At 46.5% G+C, this 24,914-nt stretch overlaps 2 protein-coding genes across 9 annotated transcripts in view; one reads left to right on the plus strand and one right to left on the minus strand.

The window, feature by feature from the left end:
• On the minus strand, positions 1-10,186 carry RFXANK (regulatory factor X associated ankyrin containing protein). Of its 7 annotated transcripts, none has more exons than XM_044003466.1 (9): positions 10,106-10,186; positions 8,500-8,844; positions 7,940-8,023; positions 7,253-7,318; positions 6,398-6,498; positions 4,524-4,649; positions 3,158-3,224; positions 2,008-2,088; positions 1-523 (listed from the first exon to the last, which is right to left on the minus strand). In XM_044003466.1, exons 2-9 carry the CDS (start codon positions 8,831-8,833, stop codon positions 456-458), a joined length of 927 nt encoding a protein of 308 aa, XP_043859401.1. In that variant the 5' UTR covers positions 8,834-8,844; positions 10,106-10,186; the 3' UTR covers positions 1-455. The 7 variants fall into 7 exon arrangements, with proteins under 7 accessions (XP_043859401.1, XP_043859394.1, XP_043859413.1 ...); XM_044003459.1 differs by lacking the exon at positions 10,106-10,186 and adding an exon at positions 9,509-9,663; XM_044003478.1 differs by lacking the exon at positions 10,106-10,186 and adding an exon at positions 9,443-9,663 and having other exon boundaries at positions 7,940-8,020; positions 8,626-8,844.
• BORCS8 (BLOC-1 related complex subunit 8) overlaps positions 10,092-24,914 on the plus strand; it is a 19,929-nt gene continuing 5,106 nt past the window's right edge. For both annotated transcript variants that reach the window (XM_044003515.1, XM_044003509.1), the window contains exons 1-5: positions 10,092-10,286; positions 11,976-12,088; positions 21,983-22,047; positions 22,913-23,020; positions 24,308-24,377. In XM_044003515.1, the coding sequence (XP_043859450.1) occupies positions 10,250-10,286; positions 11,976-12,088; positions 21,983-22,047; positions 22,913-23,020; positions 24,308-24,341 (357 nt within the window). In that variant the 5' untranslated portion in view covers positions 10,092-10,249 and the 3' untranslated portion in view covers positions 24,342-24,377. The remainder of the gene's footprint in view (positions 10,287-11,975; positions 12,089-21,982; positions 22,048-22,912; positions 23,021-24,307; positions 24,378-24,914) is intronic.

Genomic DNA, 24,914 nt, shown 5'->3' on the forward strand with positions numbered 1-24,914 from the left:
GTTTTATTAATTACTGTTCCCATTTCATGGCCTAGGGAGGCAAGGAGGGACTCCCAGGGTGGCTGGTGCTGGGGCCCCAGAGGAGCCAGCCTGGCTGGGAGGAATGGGATGGGGGGAGGGGGGGCGCGCTACATTTCCAGCCAGTAGCACAGTCCCTCCCATGGTCCTGGGAGGGAGAGGAGCTGCCTTGTTCCCATTCGGGGTCTGCCCCTCATGTCCCACTGGACATGATCATCGGGCACTGAGTTCTTGGGTGTGGGCCTCCCCCAGAGCTCTGTAGGTGGCTAGGGAAAGAGGTATGGCCTTCAGCCATAGGAAGAGGGAGACGTCCTCTTGGACCTGTTCTCTCGGGCCACAGGTACTGAAGAACTGGCTTCTTAGTGAGCAGGCCTTCCTGAGCACCAGATGGAAGGCAGAGGACCAAAGCCCAGGGTCCTGGGCGGGAGTTGGCCCCTTCACTCTGTTTCTGGAAGCAGCTTGTTCTGAAATAGCTTAAGGATATGGTTCTCCATCACCTGTTGGACTGAAGCCCAGAAAGAAGGGAGTGAGAGAGAAGATAACTTCGAACCTACAGCCCCCTCTGCCAGCCCAGGCAACACAGGGAGGCAGCAGTGGGGAATACCAAGAGCCAGGGGCTTGGTGTCCTGGCCCTGACACAAGCCAGCAGGACACCACCATTCAGGCTGTTTGTGCATCTGGATAAGGAGGATGATAAAGCAGGTGGCTCCCAGGGTGGTGGAGACGGGAACACAGCCCCAAAAGCCCAGCCTTCCTGGGGCTTAACGGTTGGTTTCTCTGAAACCGCCTTTTGGTGGAGTTGATATAGATGGGGAGAAGAGGTCAGTCACTCCAGGGAGGGGCTGGGAATAGATGGAGCCTCGTTGTTGGCTGGACTGCCCAGGGCACTCATAGGGGCCTGGCCAAGAAGAACTGTAATTCCTGAGGATTCTGGGGCTTGGAAAGGACCCTCTTCACAGCAACCCTGTGGGGCTGGGTGGATGCAGGTAACAGGACTCCCATTTTACATCAGTGAGAGAGGAGAAGAGGCTCAGAATTAGGGGCCAATTCAGAGAGGGGAAGGTGCTCCACCGGGGCCCCAGAGCCAGTAATGAGACCCCAGAACCCCCTTTGTCCCAGTTTTGAGACCAGTGCACTGTCAACAGGCTGGCTCATGGGCAGGGTCTAGGGGCTCCAGGGCTGAGTCACAGGTTTAGAACTAGATCTTGGTATTACAGATCAGGAAACAAAGGCCCAGAGAAGTTCAGATACTTGTCCAGGGTTACACTGCTAGTAAGTGTCTGAGGCAGGATTCAAACCCAGGTCATCTTGCCTCTAACCACTGTGCTATATACACTGCCTCTTACTAGCTCTGATTGGGGGCCTATCTCATTAAGTCTCCGTGAGCCTCAATTTCCTCATCGGTGAAATAGTAATAATACCAGTAGTACCCATCTCACAGGTTGAGGAAATAATTATTTTTTTTTTTGTGGGGCAATGAGAGTTAAGTGACTTGCCCAGGGTCACACAGCTAGTAAGTGTCGAGTGTCTGAGGCCAGATTTGAACTCAGGTCCTCCTGAATCCAGGGCTGGTGCTCTATCCACTGCACCACCTAGCTGTCCCTGACTAATGTTATTATTGCCCACACCCGTGGGGGCTGTGTAGGGAAGCAGAGCAAGGGGGGTGGGGGTCACCCCCCCAAACAAATTTTTGTCTAGAATTTGTTTTTCCTTATTTGTGTATATTTCCAACAGTAAAATGTGAGCTCCTTGAGGGCAGGGACTTGTGTTTAGGCCTGTGTCCCCAACATACACCTCAAGGCTCTGCCTGCAGTTGCTGCTGGATAAATAAATGCTGAATTGAAGTGAATCTGTTTAGAGGTGGGGGAGAGTGCCAGTATTACCGACAGCCTTCTGGCCTGGGGTGTGTGGCGGGGTGCTGCCCACTGTGGCCAAGAACAGTCTCCCTCCTACACACAGAAAACATCCCTTCCCCCAAACTGTACATACCCTTCTTGTGTCCCAAGGCCACAGCCAGGTCCATCGGGGTGTAGCCTGAATCCGCTTCTGTAGTTAGGTCGGCCCCTCTGGCTGAAAACCAGAGCAGAAAAGGGGGAGCTCATGGGGGAAAGGTTTAGCTCCTGGGATTTTTTTGGGGGGGGGTGCAATGAGGGTTAAGTGACTTGCCCATGGTCTAGTAAATGTCAAGTGTCTGAGGCCGGGTTTGAACTCAGGTCTTCCTGAATCCAGGGCTGGTGCTTTATCCACTGTGCCACCTCACTGCCCCCTCTGGGATTTTTTTTGGGGGTGGGCAGTCATTTCCCACTCCCTATGTGGCTTCCCTGGCTCACTGGAATATAAGCTTCAGCAGGAACCATCTCATTTTTATCTTTCTAACCCCGATGCACAGTTCAGTGCCTGGAACTTTAAGCACTTAGTAAATGCTTTTTTGGATTAGCCTGGGCTTGCCCTGGGATCCTGAAATCTTCCACAAGACTCCTGTTTACCAACATTCCTCAGTCGAGATGAGCTTGTCACAGGCTGGGAGAAGCTGCCCCCAAATGAGTGGAGTTATTTAAATGCCAACAAAGCAAGAAATTCAGATAAGTGCTTTTGGTGGTCAGTCAAATTCAGATAGAAATGGGGCCACTATTCTGTACGTTAGGATTCCAGCAGGCCACAGATTGACTTAGTTTTAAAAATGTAATGTCTATGTTTTATTGTATTTTTTGTTGTTAAATATTTCCCAATTACATTTTGTTATTATTATTATTTTTTTTAATTTTTGGTGAGGCAATTGGGGTTAAGTGACTTGCCCAGGGTCACACAGCTAATAAGTGTTAAATGTCTGAGGCCAGATTTGAACTCAGGTCCTCCTGAATCCAGGGCCGGTGCTCTATCCACTGCGCCACCTAGCTGCCCCTCCCAATTACATTTTAATCTGGTTTGGGCCACACTTGGGAGTATCATGGGCCACATGTCTGATGTCTGTCATCAGCTTAGCAAACTCATGAAAGATGTGCAGTAGATAATGGAGAATTAACAGCACATCTCCTAGGCCAGTAAGAGGAGAAAAGGGGGTGGGAGTTACCTGAGAACTAGTGGAGGCCCCCTTAACCCCTTCTAATACCTGTGCCACAAGTCTTGCTCCCACACCTACCCAGCAGAGCTTCCACACACTTCACGTGGTTCCCCCTCACAGCGTAGAGCAGCGGAGTCCCACCATTCTGGAGGAGGGAAGGGTAAGTATGAGAATGGCTTTCACTGGAGAGATTGTCCCGCTAGGGCAGGCAGCCTGTCTCTGGATATCCTAAGGGCCTTCCCAGAGCCTCACAGCTTCCTGGACACCTCATCCTACTCAGGTATTAAATCTCTGGTACAGATCACTAAGACCCGGGGCTCTTAGCCTTTCCTGGACTCCACTGGCAGAATAATGTTTTTAAATACATGAATCATTCTATTGAAATACCGTTTTCAAGACAGTAAAATCCAAAAGGTTCATGGAGCCCAGGGGAAGAAGCTGCAGGTGGAGAAAGGGAGGGCATTTAGCTGAGGTCCCCCCAAATTAGTGGCAGAGCCGGGATTAGAGCCCAGGACTCCATGTGGAGTCCGTCCTCCAGCCAGAGGAGCCTCACTATCTTCCTACACAAGCCAAGCTTGTTTGTGTCATTGCTCCAACTCCCGGGGAGAGGCAGTGTGGAGCAGTGGGAAGAGCACCAGCCCTGGGAGTCCGGATGGCTGTGTGACTCTGGAGATGGGCCCAGGCTCTGTTTCAATGGTACTGAGGGAATAATTCCCAGAGTAACCTCTTTGAAGGTCTGTTGTGAGGCTCGTTGTTTGTCCTTCATTCTGGAAGAGGGCCATGAAATCGGGGTGATGTCAGGGCTTGCAATGAGTGGATTTAACTGAGGGAAGTCTGTGCAACGTCACCAACCTCACTCTCTCTTCCAAAGCTACTAGGTCCAGGGGCAAGATATGCATCAGGATGAATGGAGATGGCCCCATATGTTTAAGGCAGTTGGGGTCAAGTAACTTGCCCAGGGTCACACAGCTAGTGTGTGAGGTGACATTTGAACTCAAGTCCTCCCAACTTCAGGGCCAGTGCTCTATCCACTGGGCCACCTCAATGCCCCTGTGAGGTGTAAGGGTGCTGTAAAGCACCAAGGACACATCAGCTGTTACTGAAGATCAACATCCAAGGCCTCCCCAATCTCCCAGGCCTCTGCCTGACTCCTGAGCCCCCCAGGATTGAGAACTGGAAGGGATTGGTGAGATTACCTATAAAACAAGGGGGTCAGAATGGACAGAGAGACTGAGGTTAAGGAACCGGCCCAAGGTCCCCTAGGTGGTAAACAGCATAGTCAGGATTTGAATTCAGCTCACACACTGCCCTGCCTTCTCTGGACTCTTGGGGTGCTTCTTGGCAACCTCTCCAGCCCATTCCATTCCACCCTGCACTCCTTGGGCTCCTCTGATAACTACAACAGTCACAAGTGGGTCTGGGGGGAGCTGCAGAGGGACCTTACCCAGTCATAGCTGTTGATGTCCACATCCCGCTCCAGAAGCATAACCACGATATCTGTGTAGCCACCAGTGCTGGCCAGTGAGAGGGCACTCTCCCGTTCCTTGGCCAGGACTCGGGGATCGGCACCCTGTGGGCCAAGAAGGTAGATAAGCCCTGTGCTGGGGGCGGGATTCAGGAGAGGCACAGAGACAGGCACGAAGAACCCTGGTTACTGCCTCACGCTGGGCTGGGTCTTTTGTCCTCTTCTGTTCTGCCTCTGAAGGCAAGGTAGGGCACTGGCTATTGCTGCACCTGTTCTTCTCTCAAGGACAGGCTGCAGAGCCAGACTCTAAGCTCTCCTTCAGCTCTGACGCCGTTCTCCAAGACAAAGGTCAGACTCCTCACGTGGCATCTGAGGCCCTGCCCACTCTGGCCTCCGTTTCCCCCCAAATGATGGCCAAGGCTTGAAGCTTTGGGTGGCCCAGAGGACAGTAACTTAGCAGAAAACACCAGTGAGTTCTGAGATCCTGCTCTTTCCTCCCACCCAACCCTTGGGGACTGGGAATAGCAAGGGGTTTAGCTACAGCACGGCTCCACGGGAGCAGAGAGGGAATCTTGTCTGGCAATGTTGGTGCAGACTTCCCCAGGTACCAGATAGCTCTTCACAGTATCACTGAACCCTCCTCAGCCTTATGGATAAATGTCTAGTGTCCAGAGCACTGTCCTGTCCTGGCTAGACCGAGTCTGGAAGGCCCATATTCAGATCACAGGACTTAGAGCTGAAAGGGACCCTCTAAGGTCACTGACTTGAGCACTTCAGCCCAGGTAAGAAGAAATCTTCCTTTGCTGTCCACCTGACATGAAGAGCCACCCATCCGTTGGACCATCTTGGACCGTCTCCGAAGAAGGGGACCTCCGCCCTCCCCAAGGTGGCTCATTGAATTGTTGGACGGCTTCAAATGTTGAGCCGTTCTAGCATCCGTGGGGGGTCTCTCCAGCTCCTCCCTGCCACTTCTATCCACTGCCCTCGGCTCTGGCCTTGCTCATTCTTCTTCTCCAAGACCTCCCCCTTCTGGTCCCTCTTGAGAAGTCTTTTCTGCAGGATTACTATTCTCAACATGGGCTGGAGTCCTGTCTTCCTCTGGGGCTGCTCCAATTTCCACCCAAAAAAAGCACTAGATTGGGGGTTGTCTGACCAGGGCAGGCAATTGTGGGGACTATCACCTCTCTCCCTCTGGATACAAGACATCGATTCCATTTATGTGCATGGCCTGAAATTATAGTGGCTGTCTGGTTGCCAAATCACACGTTTGATTTATATCAAGCTCATCATCAAGTAAGGTCATTCCCAGAGCTAGGAGTCAAAGTAGACAGAACTTGGGTGGGGGGTGGGGTGTCAAGAAGACCTGGGTCCAAATCCTGTCTCAGATGCTTTTTTTGTTTTGTTTTTTGTTTTTGCAGGGCAATGAGGGTTAAGTGACTTGCCCAGGGTCACACAGCTAGTAAGTGTCTGAGGCCGAATTTGAACTCAGGTCCTCCTGAATCCAGGGCCAGTGCTTTATCCACTGTGCTACCTAGCTGCCCCTGTCTCAGACACTTACTAGCTGTGTGACCCTGGGCAAGGCAGTTAACCTCTTAGCATTAGTTTCTTCATCTATAAAGTGGGAATAATAATAGCACCTACCTGAGAGGTTTCTTATAAGATATCAGGGTTAATACACACAAAGGCTTTTGCAAATCGTGAAACACTATATAAATGGTTACTATTATTAAACGAGCTGTTTCCCAACTTCATCTTTTCCAGCCTATGCTTGAACAAGTGATTTTCCTTAGCTGAGAGGGTGGATGTGGGATAAAAAGAAAAACCGTCCCCAGGAGCCTCCTTCACCCTCTTACCCAGTCCAGCAGGAAGCGCACAGTCTCAATCTCTCCAAAAGCAGATGCCCAGATCAGGGGGGTGAAGCCACGCTCATCAGGCTTGTTCACCAAGTTGTCACCTGGTAAGATAGGAAGAGCTGGCTGTGCCTGCAGCCAAGCCAGCCTTAGTCTAGGAGGGGCTGGGCCTCCCCCGGCTCTCCTGGATGCATGTGGGTATGGAATCAAGGCAGAGAAGGGGGGGGGGGCATCATAACAGAGGTGACAAAGTCACCGGATGGCCTCAACAGTGAAGATGGGCTGCACGGGCACCCTTCCCTCCATGACCAAAGGAATGGGGGGGGGGGCATCATAACAGAGGTGACAAAGTCACCGGATGGCCTCAACAGTGAAGATGGGCTGCACGGGCACCCTTCCCTCCATGACCAAAGGAATGGATGGGATGAGGAGGTCACCTGGGGGGCCAGGATGAGGTGCAAAGAACAAGCAGCTGGAAATTGGAAGAACCTAGATTCTAGTCCTGGTCCTCACACTAACTCACTATGGGGCCTCTCTGAGCCTTTGTTTTTACATCTGGAAAATGAAGGGGGCAGAACAAGCAACTCTCATTCCCCCTCAGGGAAACATTTGTGTTTTAAGGGTCCCTCTAGCTCCAGCACTCTGAGTTCTCTAACTTGGGGGGGTGGGCAGTGGAGCAAAGCAACTTGAGCTGTAGCAAGCCTAGTTCCGATGGGCCTGAGCCCCTTTCACTCCCGCTTCCCCTCCAGAGGCTGAGTGGAGTGGCCCTTAGAAGCAGAGGTCTTAGGGGTCTGGTGCATGTGTGTGGCTCAAGCTTGAGCCCTGGGTGGAGGGAGGCAGGAGACAAGAGTCACATACCTTTAAGAAGGTATTCTTTCAGCTGGGTCAGTTCTCCCTGAGCAGCAAGCTGGTGGATGGACAGAGCTGTTGTTTACAAAGGGGAGAGGGAAAAGAAGCATAGATTACATATAGGGGGATGCCAAGCACTCCGAGGGGAGGGAAGCATCTATACCCTAGCTTCTAAAACTGTGGGTCTCAACCCCATATGGGGTCACGTAACATTGTGGGGGTTGCAAAAACAATTGGCAACAGTAAAAGCTTATGTGTACCTATTTTACATATCTGTATACCTGGGTCATGTAAGAATTTCTCTGGGGAAAAGGGGCTGAGAGTGGAAGTTTAAGAAGCCCTGGTTCATATCATAGTGAAGGGAGGGGGCAACTTCTGAAAATTCAAAGATAATAAAGCTGAGATAAAGTCCCTGGGGCTGGGGGTCAAGGGAACAGGTTTCTGATTGGCTGGTGATTAGCTGTGTGACCCTAAATTTGTCCCCTTCCCTGTCTGGGGCTGTGACATCTTTACACTTCAGAGGCTAGACTGGATGCTCGCTAAGCCCCCTCCCCCTCTCAGTTTGGACATTCTACATTCTAAGGCTCCTGCTGGCTGAAAATTCTAGAAGTGTCTGGCTCCCTCCAGAAGGGCTTCCCCTCTCCCTGACCCTGCCCTGGCCCATTGTAACTTTTAGTCCCCAGGAGGTCTACTCACAGTCCAGAGTGGCAGGCAGGGCTGAAATCTCATTCCCCCTCTGCCGATTGGTCAGGGTGGTGGAGTGCTTCAAGGAACTGCCTGCTGGGATGGGAAAGAAGTCAGGAGGGAACTCTTAGCTCGGTCCACCATGGGAGAAGAAAAGAGCGTTTAGATTTCTAAAAGCCTTTGGGAAGGAACAGGGACCAGAGGTCAGAAGACCTGGGTTTGACCCCCCAGCTCAGGTCTTTGCTGTGTCTATCAGTCAGTCAACAAACCTTTAGTAAGCACTTATTATATGCCAGGCATGGGATACAAAGGAAGGCAAAAACACTCCCTGTTCTCAAGGAGTGTCCATTCTAATGGAGGAGACAATATGTAAATACTAGGTAACTATAAGGGGGGAAGGGAAGAATTATTAAATGCCTACTGTGTGCCAGGCACTACGTTAAGTACTTTCCAAACATTATCTCACTGGAGAGAATACAGTGGATATACACAGAGTAGATGAAGGAAGTCTGGAAGAGGAAGCCACTGGAAAAGAACCTCCAGAGGAGGTGGGATGGGGAACTCCTCCGAACCTGGTTCGGTTTCAGGACCAGTAACAGATGCACCCCGTGTCTCCTGGGGTGTGTGTGCGGGGAGCCGGCTTCTGTAGGCTGAAGCTCCTCCTCCTAGAACAGAGCTCTCCCCAAGAGAGGACTTACTAGGAGGGGCAGTGAGGACCCCATCCAGGTCGGGACTCCCAGAGTCCGGACTACAAGGATACAGGCGCAACAATACGGTGTCCGAGGCATCGGAGCCGTCCTGGGCTGGGTCTTCGGGCTGTGAGCCAAAGGCAAGGAGGCTGTGGGGCTCCTGGAGTTGGCCAGGGCCCTCGGGACCTAGGCTGGCCACGGCCCCTGCTGGCTCCATGGAGGGCACTTCTGGGGAGTCCAGATGAAATCAGGAAATTAGGGCGCCCTTACGCTTGCGGCACCCCTCCCCTCTTGTTCTCTCCCTCCCCCCCTCATGCCAGAGAGGATGCTCCCAATTCCTAGGGGCCTGTTCCTTTAAGAAACTTTGGTCCTATCTAGTCCTGGCTCGATGAATGACCTTGACCAAGTCCCTTCCCCGTTCTGGGCCTCAGTTTCCCCTATCTGCCAAATGCCGTCCAACGCATAAGAAATACAGGGTCAAGCGAACCCGGTTTGATGGAACGACATGGGCTCGCATTTTGCTCTGGGCGCCCTGGGGGAGAGCCCACCTTCTCGCACCCTAGCCTTTCCCCTCTAGGCTGGACGCCCCTCGCACCCTGGCAGGGGCCACGTCGCAGGGCGCCGCGCCCAGGGGCTAAGGGCACGGGGCTCTGCCCATGAGGCGGCCCGGAGCTGACCAGTTCCTCCCCCTCTCCCCCCCCCACTTCCCCCCCAGCCTGCCCTGCTCCGCAGCCGAGATGATCCTCCTCCTCCTCCTCCTCCTCCTCCTCCTCCTCCCGACCCTCAGCCCTGGACCTCCCGAGCCCAAACCGAAAGTTAACTTTACCAAACTGCAGCGCTCCGCCCCCTCGCCCCCTTCCCCTAACCCGGCGGGGGGCCTCCCACAATGCACCTGAGCGCGGCGGGGGTGGGGGGCGCCCCTCCCCAGCCAGAGAGCAGCTGCGCAAAGCGCAGGGAAAGGGAAAGGCGCGCTGGCCCTTTAAGGACTCAGCTTCGGCCCCCGGGAGGGTAACAGGAGCAGGAGGAGGAGGGCCGGGCGGAGCCCGGACTCAGGGAGGCTAGGCCCGAAGGCTTCCAGTACGCCTGCGCATCATCCGAGCCCCTCCCTCCGGGACCAATCTACTAGGGACTGGGCGGGACCTCCTCGGCTGCGGGATTTAAAGGGACTGTGCCGCCCGCTTCCATGTCACCCTGTGGAGGGCCAAGTTTGCCCTCCTTTAGGTTCGTGCGATGACCTAGGGGAGGCCCGTGGGTGTGGGGATAACTGGGAGATGGTCCACGAGATCCGAGGTGGGTCTACAGAGCCGCTCTCCTTTCCTCCCAACATAGGCGTCCCCTCTCCCAGTTGATGTGTCCGTCACACCTAAGGCCAGGAAGGGAGTCCCTCCAGTCCCGGGCCGAAGTCACATCCCGGGACTGGTCCTCCCCGAAGCCCAGGGTTGGGGCTAGGGGGGCGGGGAGGGGGGAGGGGTGGGGAAGGGAGCCTGACCGGAAGCGGAACTGGAGTGATACGGCTACGAGTTTCTGCCGGGACAGTCGAGGAGCTGCACCTCTCCCGGGCCACCATCCCGAGACTTCCCGTCGCCACCAACCGCCAGTAACTGCCACAAACTGCCGGCTCCGCGGAGGCGCCATGGAGGAGGCGGAGATGCAGCTCAAGGGGAAGAAAGGTGGCGGTGGGGCGGGGATTGGGGGCCGGGGAGGGAGGAAGAGGAGGGCTGGAGACGCCGCTGTGTGACGCTGGGCTGGGTCTGAGGGTGCCCTCTTGAACGATCCTTGGTCCTCAGCCTGCAGTCTATAGACTTCAGGGAGTTCGGGAACTTGGATGGGGGAAAAATGCGCCCTTATTTTCGCGAAGTTTTGGTTTCCTTTCTCTTTGAGAAGTCCATAGGCTTCCCTAGGCCGGCAGCCTGACGGGTGCAGACACAAGCAAGGCGGAGAACCCCTTTGTGATGCCAAATCCCGGAGGCCCCTAAGACCACTCGATGTTCCCAGAGGAACCTGGGCAAAGAGAGCCCTTCACCTCCTCCTCCAATTGTCTCACACTTCATTGCTCCATTTTTGACTCTGTCTTGTCTGTCCTAGAAGGGACCTTAGAGGTCACCTAGCTCGATGCATTCATTTTACAGATGGGGAAACTGAGGCCCAGAGAGAGGAAGGGGATTGATTAACCTAAGTTGTGTCAAGAGCAGTGGTGGAATACTCCTTATAAACCAGCTGCTCCTCGCTACCCACCTCCAGTTACTTGCACTTTTTACTCCTCTAACAATCCCCCTCCCCTCATTAGACTTGTCCTCATAATATGAAAATGAGAAAGAAATGACTAGATTTTATAGCCGTTAGATGTTTCCAACCCCGACTCTCCCAAACCAGGATTTTGTCTCAAGACATTTCCCCCTATCAAAAAAAGGTGTGTGTGTCGGGGGGGACTTATTTGCAATAGGAATGGGATATACAGCTTCTACTATGTGCCAGGCATTAAAAATAATATCTGGCTTTATCTTCAGAACAACTCTTTTAGGAAGGTATTACTATGATTCTCCTTTTACAGTTGAGTTAACTCAGGCAGGCAGCCCAGAGTCACACAGCTAACTCCATCCCAGCTCACTATCCACCTCATCTCTATCTTCCAGGACAGCTATTTCAATTCTTTCCAGTTGTCCCCTAAGAGCTTCTTTCGCTTTTGACATCAATTCCCACTCCCCAATATACTCATATGTTATAGATCTTTCCACAGGTGATTCCCTACCCCTTTCCTCCTTTTTCCATCAAAACCCTAAGGGATTCAGAGTCCTATTTAGAAAGATGGGGATGGTAGGGCTTAATGGGAGTAAGCAGGTGCATAGGGTATCAGCTTGTCAAATGGATATATCTTCTCAGAAAACAGTACCTCTCTCCTGGCTCCCTGGAATCCTGGTGGGTTGTTTTTTTTTTGTTTGTTTTGTTTGTTTGTTTGTTTGTTTTGGCTTCTGGAATATGATATGGTCAGACCCTTTGTGTTCAGGACTGGGTTGAGCTGTTCTGGCTAATTGTAATGCAACACCTGAGTGACTAAAGCCAGATCTTTATATGCCAAGGGATCAATTTAAACAAAATACATATATACTTTAGTCCTCAGTTGTTTTTAGTCTGTATTATTGAGGGAAGGTTCAGATGTTTTCCTCCTTTGAGGCTGTTGCTACTATAGCCCTTAACTTTTAGAATTCCAGGAATTTATCTCCTCTAGAGCTGGTCTATGGCGGATGGTAGAGATGTTTGGGGAAGTAAAAGAGTGGGTGGGGGGAGGTAATTTTCATTCTTTTGGGCTATTTCTCCATATGGACTGCAATCTTAACCATGGTCACTGGTCTTGGGTTCAGTTACAGACAAATTCACAGAGAGCGTTTATGTCCTGGCCAATGAGCCTTCCGTGGCATTGTATCGCCTACAGGAACATGTGAGGCGCTCCCTGCCGGAGTTAGCCCAACATAAGGTGAGCTTAGAGCCAATGGTTGGCAATTTTTTTCTAAAGGAAAGTTTCTCTGGAGCTTGAGAATCAGCTTGGGATCGATGGAAGGAACTGGGGACATTTTAGCTTTGAAGAGATTGCGGGGGAGGGAGGGTCATAGTCACTGTCATCAGATTATTGAAAGGGTTGTGATAGGAAGAGATACTTATTCTATATTGCTTCAGAGGATGTAACTAGGACCACTGAGTAGAGGGCACAGAAAGGCAGACTTCAATTTCAGGAGCAACGTAGCAATCAAAGGTGTTGGGGCAGCTAGTTGGCACAGTGGATAAAGCACTGGCCCTAGATTCAGGAGGACCTGAGTTCAAATCTGGCCTCAGACACTTGACACTAGCTGTGTGACCCTGGGCAAGTCACTTATCTCTCATTGCCCCCCCCCCCCCCCAAATAAATCAGTAATCGAAGGTGTCCTGTAATGTTATGGACTGTTTTTTGAAATAGTGAGCACTCCATCACTAGAATTGTTTAAACAGAGAACAGGGGTGTTATAGAGGGGTTCATATTTCTTTCTTTTTTTTTTTTTTTGGAGGCAATTGGGGATTTGAACTCAGGTTCTCCTGAATCCAGGGCTGGTGCTCCATCCACTGTGCCAGCCCCTGAGGGGTTCATATTTCAAGTAGGATTTGACTACATGACTTAAATTTTTTTTAATTGATAGTTTCTGTTTACAACACCATGGCTTCCCAAAATATCTCTCCCTTTTCTCCTCCTCAAAGAACCATTACTTAGAATAATAAAAAGGAGGGGTAGGGAAGGCAGTTTAGACAAACTAAACACTTCAGATGAGTCTGTCAGTACATGCAGTGTTCATTCCCAACACCACCATCTCTGTGAAGATGATTTTGAAGGTCTCCTATAATTTTGAGTTTCTGCACTGTGTGGTGTAGGGAAAAAAGGGATACATTTGGAAAGTTAGACTTGAAGTCTGCTTCTAAAAACTTCAGCTTCCCAGTGGGCAAGTCAGCTTACTTCTCTGCCATTCTATTTCCTTATCTCTAAAAATCAAGATAATCCTTTTTTAAAAAAAAAATTTCTTTTAATTTTTTTCCTCAGTTACATGTAAAGATAAATTTTTTAGTTCCAATTTTTTTCTCCCACCCTCCCTTCCCTACCCCCTCCTGAGGCCAGGAAGCAATCTGATATAGGTTTTACATTACAATCATATTAAACATATTTCCACATTAGTCATGTTATAAGAGAAGCATCAGAACAAAAAAGAAAAAAACATAAAGAATAAACAATAACAATAACAAAAAAGCAACAACAAAAGTAAAAATAATATGCTACAATCTGCATCAAGATTCCACAGTTCTTTTTCTGGATGTGGAGGGCATTTTCCACCATTAAGTCTTTTGGCATTGTCTTGTATTGCTGAGAAGAGTTAAGTCAATAATCTTTAAAAAAAATTTTTATTTTTACCCTTATATCAAAATAGTTCTTTATTAAATCAATATAACTCAAATATCTTTTTAAATGATAGTGGAAAAGGTGAGTCCTTTGTTTAGGGGGACCTGAGTTCAAATCCTGTTTTATTTTAGTTTTTAAAGTAATAAACATTTTTATTTATAGTCTTGGGTTCCAATTTTTATCCCTCCCCTTCCCCCTCCCTAAGGCAGTAAACAATCAGATATAGGTTATACATGTATGATTATGTAAAACATAACCATAGAAGTCATTTCGTATAAGAAAACTTGAATTTTAAAAAAATGAAAGAAAATTTTAAAATAGCATACTTCAGTCTGTGTTCCATCAATATCAGTTCTTTCTTTGGAGGTGGATAGTATGTTTCATCAATAGTCCTTTGGGATTGTCTTAGATCATTATATTGCTGAGAGTAGTTAAGTTACAGTTCCTCATCAAACAATAATATTGCTGTCTCTTTGTACAATGTTCTCTTGGTTCTGCTCACTTAACTATACATCAGTTCATACAAGTCTTCTAGGCCTTTCTGAAACTAAATAGTCCTTTTCAGAAATGCTTTGGAATCCTTGAAAGCGTTTATGTCAAAGTTAGCCACTGTTCACCCTGTTAACTGACTCTGCTTGCTTCTGAAACCTTATGCTTGCAAACCTGTATAAGACCCTGCTTGCCATCTTTATGGAACTAACACTTTACTACTGAGTTGCTCTCCTATAAAAATAGCATATTCCATTTTATAGGGTAATTAAGTACAGAAGAGTTAGTTACAAGGCATGCTATGAAAATTCTAAGGAGGGAAAATTGTTTCAGACAGAGGAAGACTTGATGGAAGTGGTAGCATCTGAACTGGGCCTTGAAGAATGAGTGGCTTTTTAGCTGAGATGAGGATGGAGGTATTACAGGCTTTGGCAGTGTTGGGAGAAGAGGCAGCAAAGTAGCATGGTTTACTTCTTAGAGGACAGAATGGAGAGAGAAAAGAGGGCTAGAAAATTAAGTTGGCACCAACTTCCAGAGGATCCCACATGTGTTGAGTAGGGAAGTTTGTATTTTGTCCCATAGGCATAGGAGGGAGCCACTGCTGAGTATTGTCAGGATGGTATGTTAGAGTAAATCACTGGACATATAGGGGTTAAGGATGGACTGAGAGAAGAGAGATTAGTTAAGAGACTTGTTGGTTATGTCAATCGGAACCTGGGGTCTGGAAGGTCCAGGTGATTTGAACAGACTTGGAAAGGAAAAGCTAGCTTCCTGCTGTTTGGACATAGGTTTTTTGTTTTTGTTTTTTTTGGTTTTTGGGTGGGGCAGTGAGGGTTAAGTGACTTGCCCAGGGTCACACAGCTAGTAAGTATCAAGTTTCTGAGGCTGGATTTGAACTCAGGTCCTTCTGAATCCAGGGCCAGTGCTTTATCCACTGCACCACCTAGCTGCCCCATGACGTAGTTATTTGCATGTTTGTTGTCTCCCCCATTAGATTACCAGTTCCTTGAGAGCAGGGCCTGGCTTTTACCTTTCTTTGTGCACTTAGCGCAGTGTCTGGTATACGGCTTCATATGTGTTGTACTGCCTCGCGACAGCTTTAATGATAATTAGGAGAGCTCTGAGTTGCTAAAATAAATCTACCTGCTATTCCAGATGTGAACATCTGGCTGTCCTCACAAATCTGAGTTTAATAATAAACCCATAAGATTGGTGTGATTGAAATGCTCATGAGTTTCTGTCCCATGGGCCTGGGCTACAGCTGCTGAGATATCTGACATATACACAAAACATAAATCTGCAAGAAAACAGTATACTTGAAAGGTGTAAATGTTTTTAAAGTTTGTGAGCAGGATTGGGCTCATGGGGTTTTACCTAGATACAGGTTCAGTTAAAATTTTACCTTGTTCCTTTCTCTTCTGCTTGAGAACTTATTTCTCTGTCTAAACATGAAAACTATTCCATTTTCCAACATGTTTTTTTCCCTTCAATGCCCCCAAATCTTGGGGTCTCTTTGTTGTCGTTTTTAATCCTCTCTCAGGGGTCCCAGTTAATATGAACAAATGCTAGTCTTATAGAATCAAAAGAATGCTTGTGATTGAAGGGACCTCAAGCTGTAGGACACAGAAGGCCAACACCGAATCCTGAGTAGTGACAACTGATATTTGGTTAGCACTTTCAAGTTTACAAAGAGCTTGGATCCTCATGACAACTCTGGGAAGTAGATTCCATAGATGTAGTCACTATTTTATAGATATAGATCTGAGGCCTGGAGAATTATTTACCTAAGGTCACACAGCTGGTGTGAGAGTTCTGTGCTGAAGCTAGGTCCAGTGGGCTTTCCATTGCCTACTTTCCTCTAGAGCAAGGGTTCTTTTCTTCACAGTTTGATAAATTCCCCCCCCCCTCAAGTTTCATTCGTGATGAATTTTTAAAGTTTTCAGTTCCAAATTCTCTCCCTTCACCCCCTCCCCAACCCAACGAGAAGACAAAATACAATTCTCATTATACACATGAAGTCATGCAAAATATTTTTGCACATTAGCCATATTGTTGGGGGGAGGGGGAAGGACTAAGAAAAATAAAATGAAAAAAAAATACACTTCAGTTTTCACTCAGAGTCTATCAGTTCTCTTTCTGGAGGAGGATAGCCTTTTTTTTTTTTAAATCATGAGTCCTTTGGAATTGTCTTGGATCATTGTATTGATCAGAGTAGCTAAGTCTTTCACAGTTGATTATCATTACAACATTACTGTTACTGTAAACAATGTTCTCCTGGTTCTGCTTAATTCACTTTGCATTGGCCTATCTTAAGTCTTACCAGGCTTTTCTGAAACCTCATGTATTTTGTGCATTTAAGAACACTAATCTGGGGGACAGCTAGGTGGCACAGTGTATAAAGCACCTGCCCTGGATTCAGGAGGACATGAGTTCAGATCTGGCCTCAGACACTTGACATTTACTAGCTGTGTGACCCTGGGCAAGTCACTTAACCCTCATTGCCCCGCAAAAAAATAAAAATAAATAAAGAACACTAATCTGAGGAGTCCTTCAGTTCACCAGAATACCAGAGGGCACATGATAGTGGAAAAGGTGATGGATGAGTCCTTGTAGCAGAAAGAATTTTGTTCATCTTCTTTATTTGACTTTTGTGACTGTCAAAAGTCCTCTGTAAAATTTCCATATGAGTATTTCTAAGTCACAAGATGTCTGTTTCATGTGTTTAGGTGATTTTGTTTTCATAAAAAAAGTAGCCTCTGCATAATTGAACAGGCATTTTAAGTAGCTGTATCCCTACTCAGCAGAATACCTTAATTCAGGGGTCTTGGTACACAGCCTCCCTATTCCTCCTCTCAGTCTGTCATCCCTGGTTTTTGATCAGCAGTTCTAGCTAGGTGCAGAGAGCTCTGGGATGGTTGGAGAAAATCCCCTGCGTAATTGGAAGCAGGCAAGAAAAGCACCAACTACAGGAATCTTGGGACCTCTGGTGACTGTGAAAACAAATGTCTCTAGTGATTAATTGTACAGAAGCTTAACTGTGGTAGGAAGGAAGGGCCAGCTAATCTTGGCCACCAAATGCCACTAAGTCCAACTTCAGAAGATCCTCCTTATGTTGGTGTGTGATCGAAGAGAAAGTGGATTAGGAGAGGATCATTGTCTGAGCCTTTCACTGACTATCACCTGTAGAACAGAGGCAGTGTGGTACACTGGGTACAAGATAATATTTGAAGTAATAGGACTTGGGCAAATTCTGATTCTGCCTCATTATTCAGTTTCCTCCTCTCTAAATTGGAGCTAAACTCAGTGACCTCAGGGATCCAGTTCAAATCTCTGATCCTCTAAGTAAAGAATGGAGATGGGAAGAGGGAAATAAACAGTGAATATAAACTCTAAGATGTAGTAGTAGTAAGTAGCAATTCTAAAAACCTTACATTAAAAAAAAAGGAAACAAAACAAAAAACCACCTTACAGACGATTAGGCTGCTTGAAGAGTATAGTGTTAAGAAAGAAGGTGGCACTCGTGTCATGCTGTTCCCTGTGTTGGCTGACCATATCTGGAGGGTGACAAGTCTGGTGGAGAAGGACCAACATGTGACATCATCCCAGCTGTTGAAACAGCTTAGAATGAGAAGGAGAAACACAAGGCTAAAGTTCCACATGACTTTGGCAGCATCCTGTAGGATGGACAAGAGTAGAGAGAAACTTGAGGGCAGGAAAGGGGGTCAGCAAACTTTTTCTCTAAAGGGCCCGATAGTCAATATTTTAGACTTTGTAGGCCAAGATGCAAAATCAGGGACATTATGTAGGTAATAAGAAGAGAGAAAACATTTTAAATTATTGAAACATAAGGATTTTTAAAGGTTTTTTTGTGATCCAAGTCTACTAATGAAAAGAATGGGATACTTTCTTGGGTGTGGGGATTAACATTTCGCGTAATTTGGGTTTAAAATTAGTGTTCTCTATCATCAAAATTGATGGTAAATGTCCATCTGGTAATACTGGTCTGTAATGAGATTTTGCATGTTTCATCTTTGAAAATACCCTTTCCTACACATAGTTACTGCCAATGCTACTATCAGTCCATGAGCAGGTGATTTTAATTGAGCATATTCATCACTTGGAAGGCATTTATAGGATTCTATTAGATCCTTCTCTCGGTGTTTGCCTTTTAGCAGGTCATTACATTGCAGATTAATCACTTCCAATGGAAGGTTAGGTAGACGCTTCTCAATTTCGGTTAAATGGATTTTGAAATATGGAAATTCTTTTTGCATTTGCATCAAGGTCTGGAAAACGTTGCTGGAATCATTGTTTGAGTTCAGAAAATGCATTTGCTGCCAATTTGTGTGGGAATGGAGATTACCCTTCTTGTTTAAAATGTTGACAGTACAGGAAATGGATAAAGCAGCTTTACATAACTTGTGGTTCAAACGATGTTAGTTGTCATAGAATTGACTTTACTGCAGTTTAAGTTTTGCATAGAAGCACTGTTTTGCTTTGTCGTTTTAGGTTGGATTCATTAAAAAAACATCAAATTCATAGCAAAACCTAGAGGCAGCTAGGTGGTGAAATAGAATATTTATTTGGGCCTGGAGTCAGAAAGACTCATCTTCCTGAGTTTAAATCTGGTCTCAGATACTAGCTTTGTGATGCTGAGCAAGTCACTTAACCTTGTTTGCCTCAGTTTCCTCATCTGTAAAATGATCTGGAGAAGGAAATAGCAAGCCACTCCAGTATCTTTGCCAAGAAAACACCAAATGGGGTCAGGAAGAGTAAGACACGATTGAAAAACTACTGAACACAGCAAAAGCTAATTTCCAAAGCCATACAGTGGTCAGTGGTTGAAGGCAGTTCTTTTCATTCAAAAAATTTCAGTGTTTGCCCTGAGCTTAAAAGATGGATAATAAGATGATCCCCCACCTTCCTTTTGACATGGTGGGGATGGTAATTTTTTAAATGTCCCAATTCAATAATGCATGTAGCATTAGAAGCTCTGTTGAGATGTAACTATCCCTGCAATGTATAATGCTGTGGTGGTACAAGGTAATGACACTGACACATGTAGTCTCTGTTCCAACTGCTCAGCTCTATTGTTGTAGCATGAAAGCAGACACAGACAATACAATTAACCAGTGTCTTTGTGTGCCAAGAAAATTTCATTCATGACCACTGGAATTAGAATTTCATATAATTTTCATGTGGCAAATTATCCTTTTGATTTTTTTTTAACCTTTTAAAAATGTAATCTTTCTTAGCCAGTAAGGCCACAGAAAAACAGGAAACAAGCTGAATTTGGCCCAGTAGTTTGCAGACTCTTGGGCAAGGAGACCAATTAGGCTGTTAAAATCATCTAGGGGAGAGAGACAGACAGACAGATTGGGGGGAGGCAGGGAAGAGAGGGAAACGGGGAAGGAGGGAAGTTGGGTGGGAGGTAGAAGAAGAATGAGTGAGAGAGAGATCGAGAGAGCGCGAGCAAGCGCTTGAGTGAGTGTGAACAACCGACCACGTTGTGGGGAAGGGAGAGACCAAGAGGGAAAGAGAGAGAGAATATTGGGGGGGGGATGGGGTAGGTTAGTTGGCCATTGTGCTTCCTTCTAATTCTGAGGTGCTGGTCCTCAGTTTCCTTACTTAACAAAATAAAAAAGTTGAATTCAGTAACTTTTAAAGATTCATTCTAGAAACTGGGGTCAGGGGAAACTTGAGTTCAAATCCTGGTTCCAAAGACCAGTCCTTTTTCTATTATATTAGGTTTCAGAGTAGAGATCTTTGAGAATTTAGAATATCAGAACAAATTATCTTAACAGATTAACCTTGTTTTCTTTTTAAGTTGGTTTATCAGACCAGTGGGGTCAGGGAATACTGTAGATATATGTAGGTGGTTATCTGAAGTCTAGGCATACTGTAATATAAGGTAGGATAGGTTAAATCTCCCAAGAGATGTATGGACTTCTGGGAATTTTGAGGAAGGCTACTTCACTTCCAGTTGAGCAGGTCTGAGAAAACTCCCTGGAGGGGCTGCTATTTGTTCTATTTAAAAGGGTCTTGAAGATAGGTAGGCTTTCAGACCTGAAGACTTAGAGCATCTTAAAAGTTATGTAATTCACCCTTCTCTAAAAATGTAATTGAGGAAACAGCCTAAAAGAAGGAAAATGACTTCTTCAAGATTGTAGAGCAAGTTACTCATTTGTTTTTCTTTTTATTGATTCCTGTTTTGAGCAAAGAATGATGTGAGGGAGAAGTCAAAGCTTTCTATATTCTCATCAGTCTGGTTTTAATTTAAAAATAAATATTTCAAAGCTTCCATCTCCAACTTAGAAACTATGATCAAGAATTACTGTGTGACTGTCTAAGCATGTTGTCAGCCTAGCTGCCCTTGACTGCCCTTGGTAGCTAGAGTTGTTCTTAGGAAATTAACAAGGACTTTTCATTTTATTTTTAGGGGACTGTCAATCATTAGCTGGCTTTAGAGCGTAAGCTGCGTCCATTTCCTTCACTTGGGTCCTTGTCAAGCAAGCACTTCGGAAACCTTAAAATGCTGTACTAATGTAAATTGTTGCTTCAAGGATCCAAGATTTCCTGCATGTGGCTATTCTCTTGGCCAGTATGGGATTGCAGCTCTTCTTTGATAATATAGGATGAGTCGAAAGTGTCTGAAAATTTTCCCATTAGCCAACTCTTCATGTGGCTGATGATCAGTGTTCTTAAGTTAGCAATGTTGGTTTTTGAATGACAGTCATACACGTCTTGAGGCTCATACTCCAAGCTTTTCAATCTTGGTAGAATTTATCAGAATTTATGCTCTCCCAATAGCCAGCGGCATTCCTGTGTCACAATGAATAATAACAATAGACATTTCCATAGCCATTTTAAGGATTAAAAAATACTGTCTGGTTGGATTCTCACAACCACCCTGAGGTGAGCATCGTAAGAAGTATTAGCTCTGTTTATAAAATAGGAAGCTGAGGCTCAGATCTTAAGTAATCGTGTAGTATGTATGTATCAGAGTCAGTATTTGAACCCAAATCTTTGGGGAGTCCAAATCTCATAATAGTAGGAATGAAGTAGAATTATCTTTGATGGGGAGGAGGAGATGGAGGGGCACTTTACAAGGTAAGATGTTTCATGTAAAGCTACTCCTTTCTAATTATGTACCTGGAAACTTCAAGAAATAGGAAAAGATGTTGGTGGTAGAAAGCAAGGATATAGATTTTTACACTTTCAAAACAGATAACATTTAGTCATCTCTGGAAACAATAAATAAGACCCGTGCTATGGTAAACTTTAGTTTCCCAACTCTTCTCAGATCGCATGGACTCTTAAAAAATAGTATAGGTTTATAATTGATTTGGGCAAGATTGGCGAAGTTCTCATAATAATCTAGTCACCAAGGTCAAAGTGAGTTCAATATTAGGCCAAGCACAACAGAGTAATTTAGCACGTCAGTCTGTCTTCATCCCAGTGTTCTTTGTTTTGTTTTGTTTTTGTTTTTGTTTTTTCAGGGCAATGAGGATTAAGTGACTTGCCCAGTGTCTGAAGTCAGATTTGAACTCAGGTCCTCCTGAATCCAGGGCTGGTGCTTTATCCACTGCACCACCTAGCTGCCCCCATCCCAGTATTCTTAAGGTGAAGATCCATGTCTAGGTAGACTATATGTATCCTATCATAAACTAGTTGTGGACTGTTGATGCTGGAAGGGGCCACAGGACAGAGATCACCTGTCTAGTCACTCTGAAGGATTATGGTCCAGTCTTTCATCAAGAGAGTGGCAGAGCTGGGACAGGATGCTTGGTTATCAGGTTCTCAGGCCAATTCTATTTCCAGTACAATACACTATTATTCTATCCAGAATCTAAATTCTGATCAATCCCTTCTCTCCCTGTACCCACTTGGGGTGTGGGGGTGGGGGGAAGAAGAAGAAGAAAAAAAGGCTTTCATTGATTAATCTCTAGCATTTCTTTTCAGTCTGACATGCAGAACTGGGAGGAACAGAGCCAGGGGGCCATCTATACTGTGGAGTATGCTTGCAGGTAAACCTAGGAACCTAACTTTAACTTTTCTTTCTGCATTTGCAACCAGAATTTTATCTCAGCCCTTAGGAGGAAGGGATAATTGTTCACCCCAGAGGTCATCACCCAGGTTACTTTCAGTGTACACCCTTGTGATGACTTATTCTTCTCCGTGTCCTGCCTGCTCCAGCTACTGGAGATGGAGTCTGTTTCTCAGATCAATTCAGTAAGCAGCTGTTGTATCCCTACCCCAAAATTGGATTGAATATAATTTTAGCAACTCATATTTCTTCGGTTCAAATACTTTTTACCTGCAAGTCACTGGTGCTGGGGCTATAAAGATTGTAAAAGTAACCCAGTCCCGGGGGCAGCTAAATAGCACAGTGGATAAAGCACTGGCCCTGGATTCAGAAGTACCTGAGTTCAAATCCAGCCTGAAACACTTGACGCTTACTAGCTGTGTGACCCTGGGCAAGTCACTTAATCCCCATTGCCCTACAAAAAAAAAAGTTATTAAAAAAAAAATAGTAACCCAGGCCCTTCCCTCAAGGAGCTTATATTCTATTGGGAGGGATACATCAACACAGGTAAGTATTATACAAAGCAGGGGCAAAAGAGAGCAGCCAGCTGATGTGCTCTAGGACAGTTGGGGGGGGGGAGGGAGGGAGAACTGGGGAAGGCATTCCAAGAGATAAGCCCACATCCTGCACGTGTCCCTAACACACCAGTAACCTTGCCACTACACATCCCTTAAGCCCGGAGCAGCCTTAGGGCTCTTTGTGCTTCTTACCACACCTACCCCACACGGTGAATTGGTGGTTGAAGGACAGACAGACTCTGCTAACTGCCTTTCTTGTTCTCCCCTCCATCCCTCCCTGTATTTCAGTGCTGTGAAGAACTTGATGGATAGCAGTGTTCATTTCCGAAGCATTGAGGGCTTACTGAAGCAGGCCATCAGCATCAAGGACCAGATGAATTCTGCTCAGGGTCGAAGGTAGCTCATGAGAGCTGACATCATGCTGTGTTTTCTGAGCCACAGGCTCTTATTTAAAGAGCCACTGCCCACCAGGGATATCTTAGGCAAGACTGCATGAACCAGTAAGCTAGTTGAATTAAGAACAGTGCTGCTCAGAGCAGTGCAGAAAACCTCCTATTGCTTGTGTTGGTCTTCATGTGGCTTTTCTTTGTTGGGCAAGAATACAGGTAGAGTATTCAGATACTGAAATGAAAATAAGTTATTTTCATATTTCTGGAAGAGTATTTTTGGCTAGTAAGTAGCCCCCCCCCCTTTTTTGTTCTTCATCCTGCTAGGAAATTTAAATAAGTTATACTTTAAGTCGATGACAGCCTTCTTTTTGTGATGCTTCTGGGAGCCTTTTCTGGACTGATGGTTCTAGAAGGCATTGTGAAAGACAACCCCGGCGAGCTCCTCCTCCCACAATGGCAGAGTCCCCTCTTTGCTTTCTCTTTACACTGGTTACTAAAGGACTAAGGCTGCTGTTGGTTCCTTCTGGGAAGGCCAGTTTGAAGGATTAAATAAAAAGTATCTGCTGGCAAAATTACAAGCCTGGTTTTTATTCATAGAGCTTTTTTTTTTTTTTTTTTTGCGGGGCAATGGGGGTTAAGTGACTTGCCCAGGGTCACACAGCTAGTAAGTATCAAGTGTCTAAGGCTGGATTTGAACTCGGGTACTCCTGAATCCAGGACCGGTGCTTTATCCACTGTATTCATAGAGCTTCTTAACTCTGTCTTGCTTAGGTTGCTCCAATTTGTTGATTTTTTTACAGGATTTAGACTTACCCCCTACTTTGCCAACTAGGATTCCTGACTCCTAAGTTCATCATAGCCGAAAAGATGTTAGGAGTCAGGAGGACCTGGGCTCTAGTTCTAGCACTGTCTTAACCTGGCTTGGTTAAGGCCCAGCCTTTGGGCCACAATTTTCCAAGTTGGTTCCTGCAGAGAGATAGTGAGAATCACAGAATGGCAGTAGAGAGAGAATGTTATATGTTATCCTATCTAACCCCTTCATTTTGCAAATGAAGAAACTAAGGCTTAGGACAAGTGCCTGGCCCAGAGGTGGCCAGCACATAGCTGTGATTTTGCTGAAGTCACAGATGAATCAGTGTGGACACATATTTATGGACTTTCTAAAACTCTTGGCATGCAGGGTTCTTGTGGCAACTTATTCCTGATTCCTTCCTGGGAGGGAAGAAGAAGAGATTGAGTTCTGTTGGGTTGGTTTGGGGTTTTTGGCCTGTGTGATGGTCATGTTTTGTTACAGCCCTGCTGACCCGAAGCCTCCTTCCTTGACCTGATTTTTGGATGAGGCAAATCTTTCTCCACCTTCTCAGGTCAGTGTAGAGAAGGGGAGTTGATGCATCCTGCTGCTCTGGGGCTAATCTTGCTGCCTTCTGTTTCCAGATGGGAACCTCACTTTTCTAACCTCTCTGCAAAGCTCCCCCCACGGACATCAAATCTAGTCAGCATGGCAGGGCCTGATACATAGAATGTAGCATGTCAGACTTGGGATCTTAGGACATGGAATGAGAGAGCTGGAGGGAACCTCCAAGATCATGTCAGCTAGCCCTGCCACTATAGGTGAGCACCTTGAGGAAGGAGAGACTTGCTCCAGGCCACACAGGAAGAGGCAGAGCTAGGATTGGGTCGAGTCTGTGCCCTTATGCCCTAGGTATGGGCTCCTCCTGCTATACCATGATTTCGGATCATGGAATTTAGAGCTGGTGAAGAAGAAAGGCTAGTCTTGATGATCTCCACATTCTGTTGGCACTTTGCTCACACCAACACTGTCAGTATTATCCTGTTTTACAGATGAGGGAATTTCAGCCAAGAAGCAAAATAACTTGCCGTGGGCCATCCAGGCATTAACA

Source organism: Dromiciops gliroides, chromosome 1 (assembly GCF_019393635.1).
Source record: "Dromiciops gliroides isolate mDroGli1 chromosome 1, mDroGli1.pri, whole genome shotgun sequence".
Classification (NCBI taxonomy): Eukaryota; Metazoa; Chordata; class Mammalia; order Microbiotheria; family Microbiotheriidae; genus Dromiciops; species Dromiciops gliroides.

What these genes read in the sequence shown, in the direction of transcription:
- RFXANK (XM_044003466.1), bottom strand. Translation starts at nt 8,833, where the DNA reads ATGGAGCCAGCAGGGGCCGTGGCCAGCCTAGGTCCCGAGGGCCCTGGC. An exon ending in ACATCAACAGCTATGACTGG is followed by an intron (nt 3,225 to 4,523) that starts GTAAGGTCCCTC and finishes TCCCTCCTCCAG; the next exon opens with AATGGTGGGACTCCGCTGCT. An exon ending in GGCCTTGGGACACAAGAAGG is followed by an intron (nt 524 to 2,007) that starts GTATGTACAGTT and finishes TCTGGGCTTCAG; the next exon opens with TCCAACAGGTGATGGAGAAC.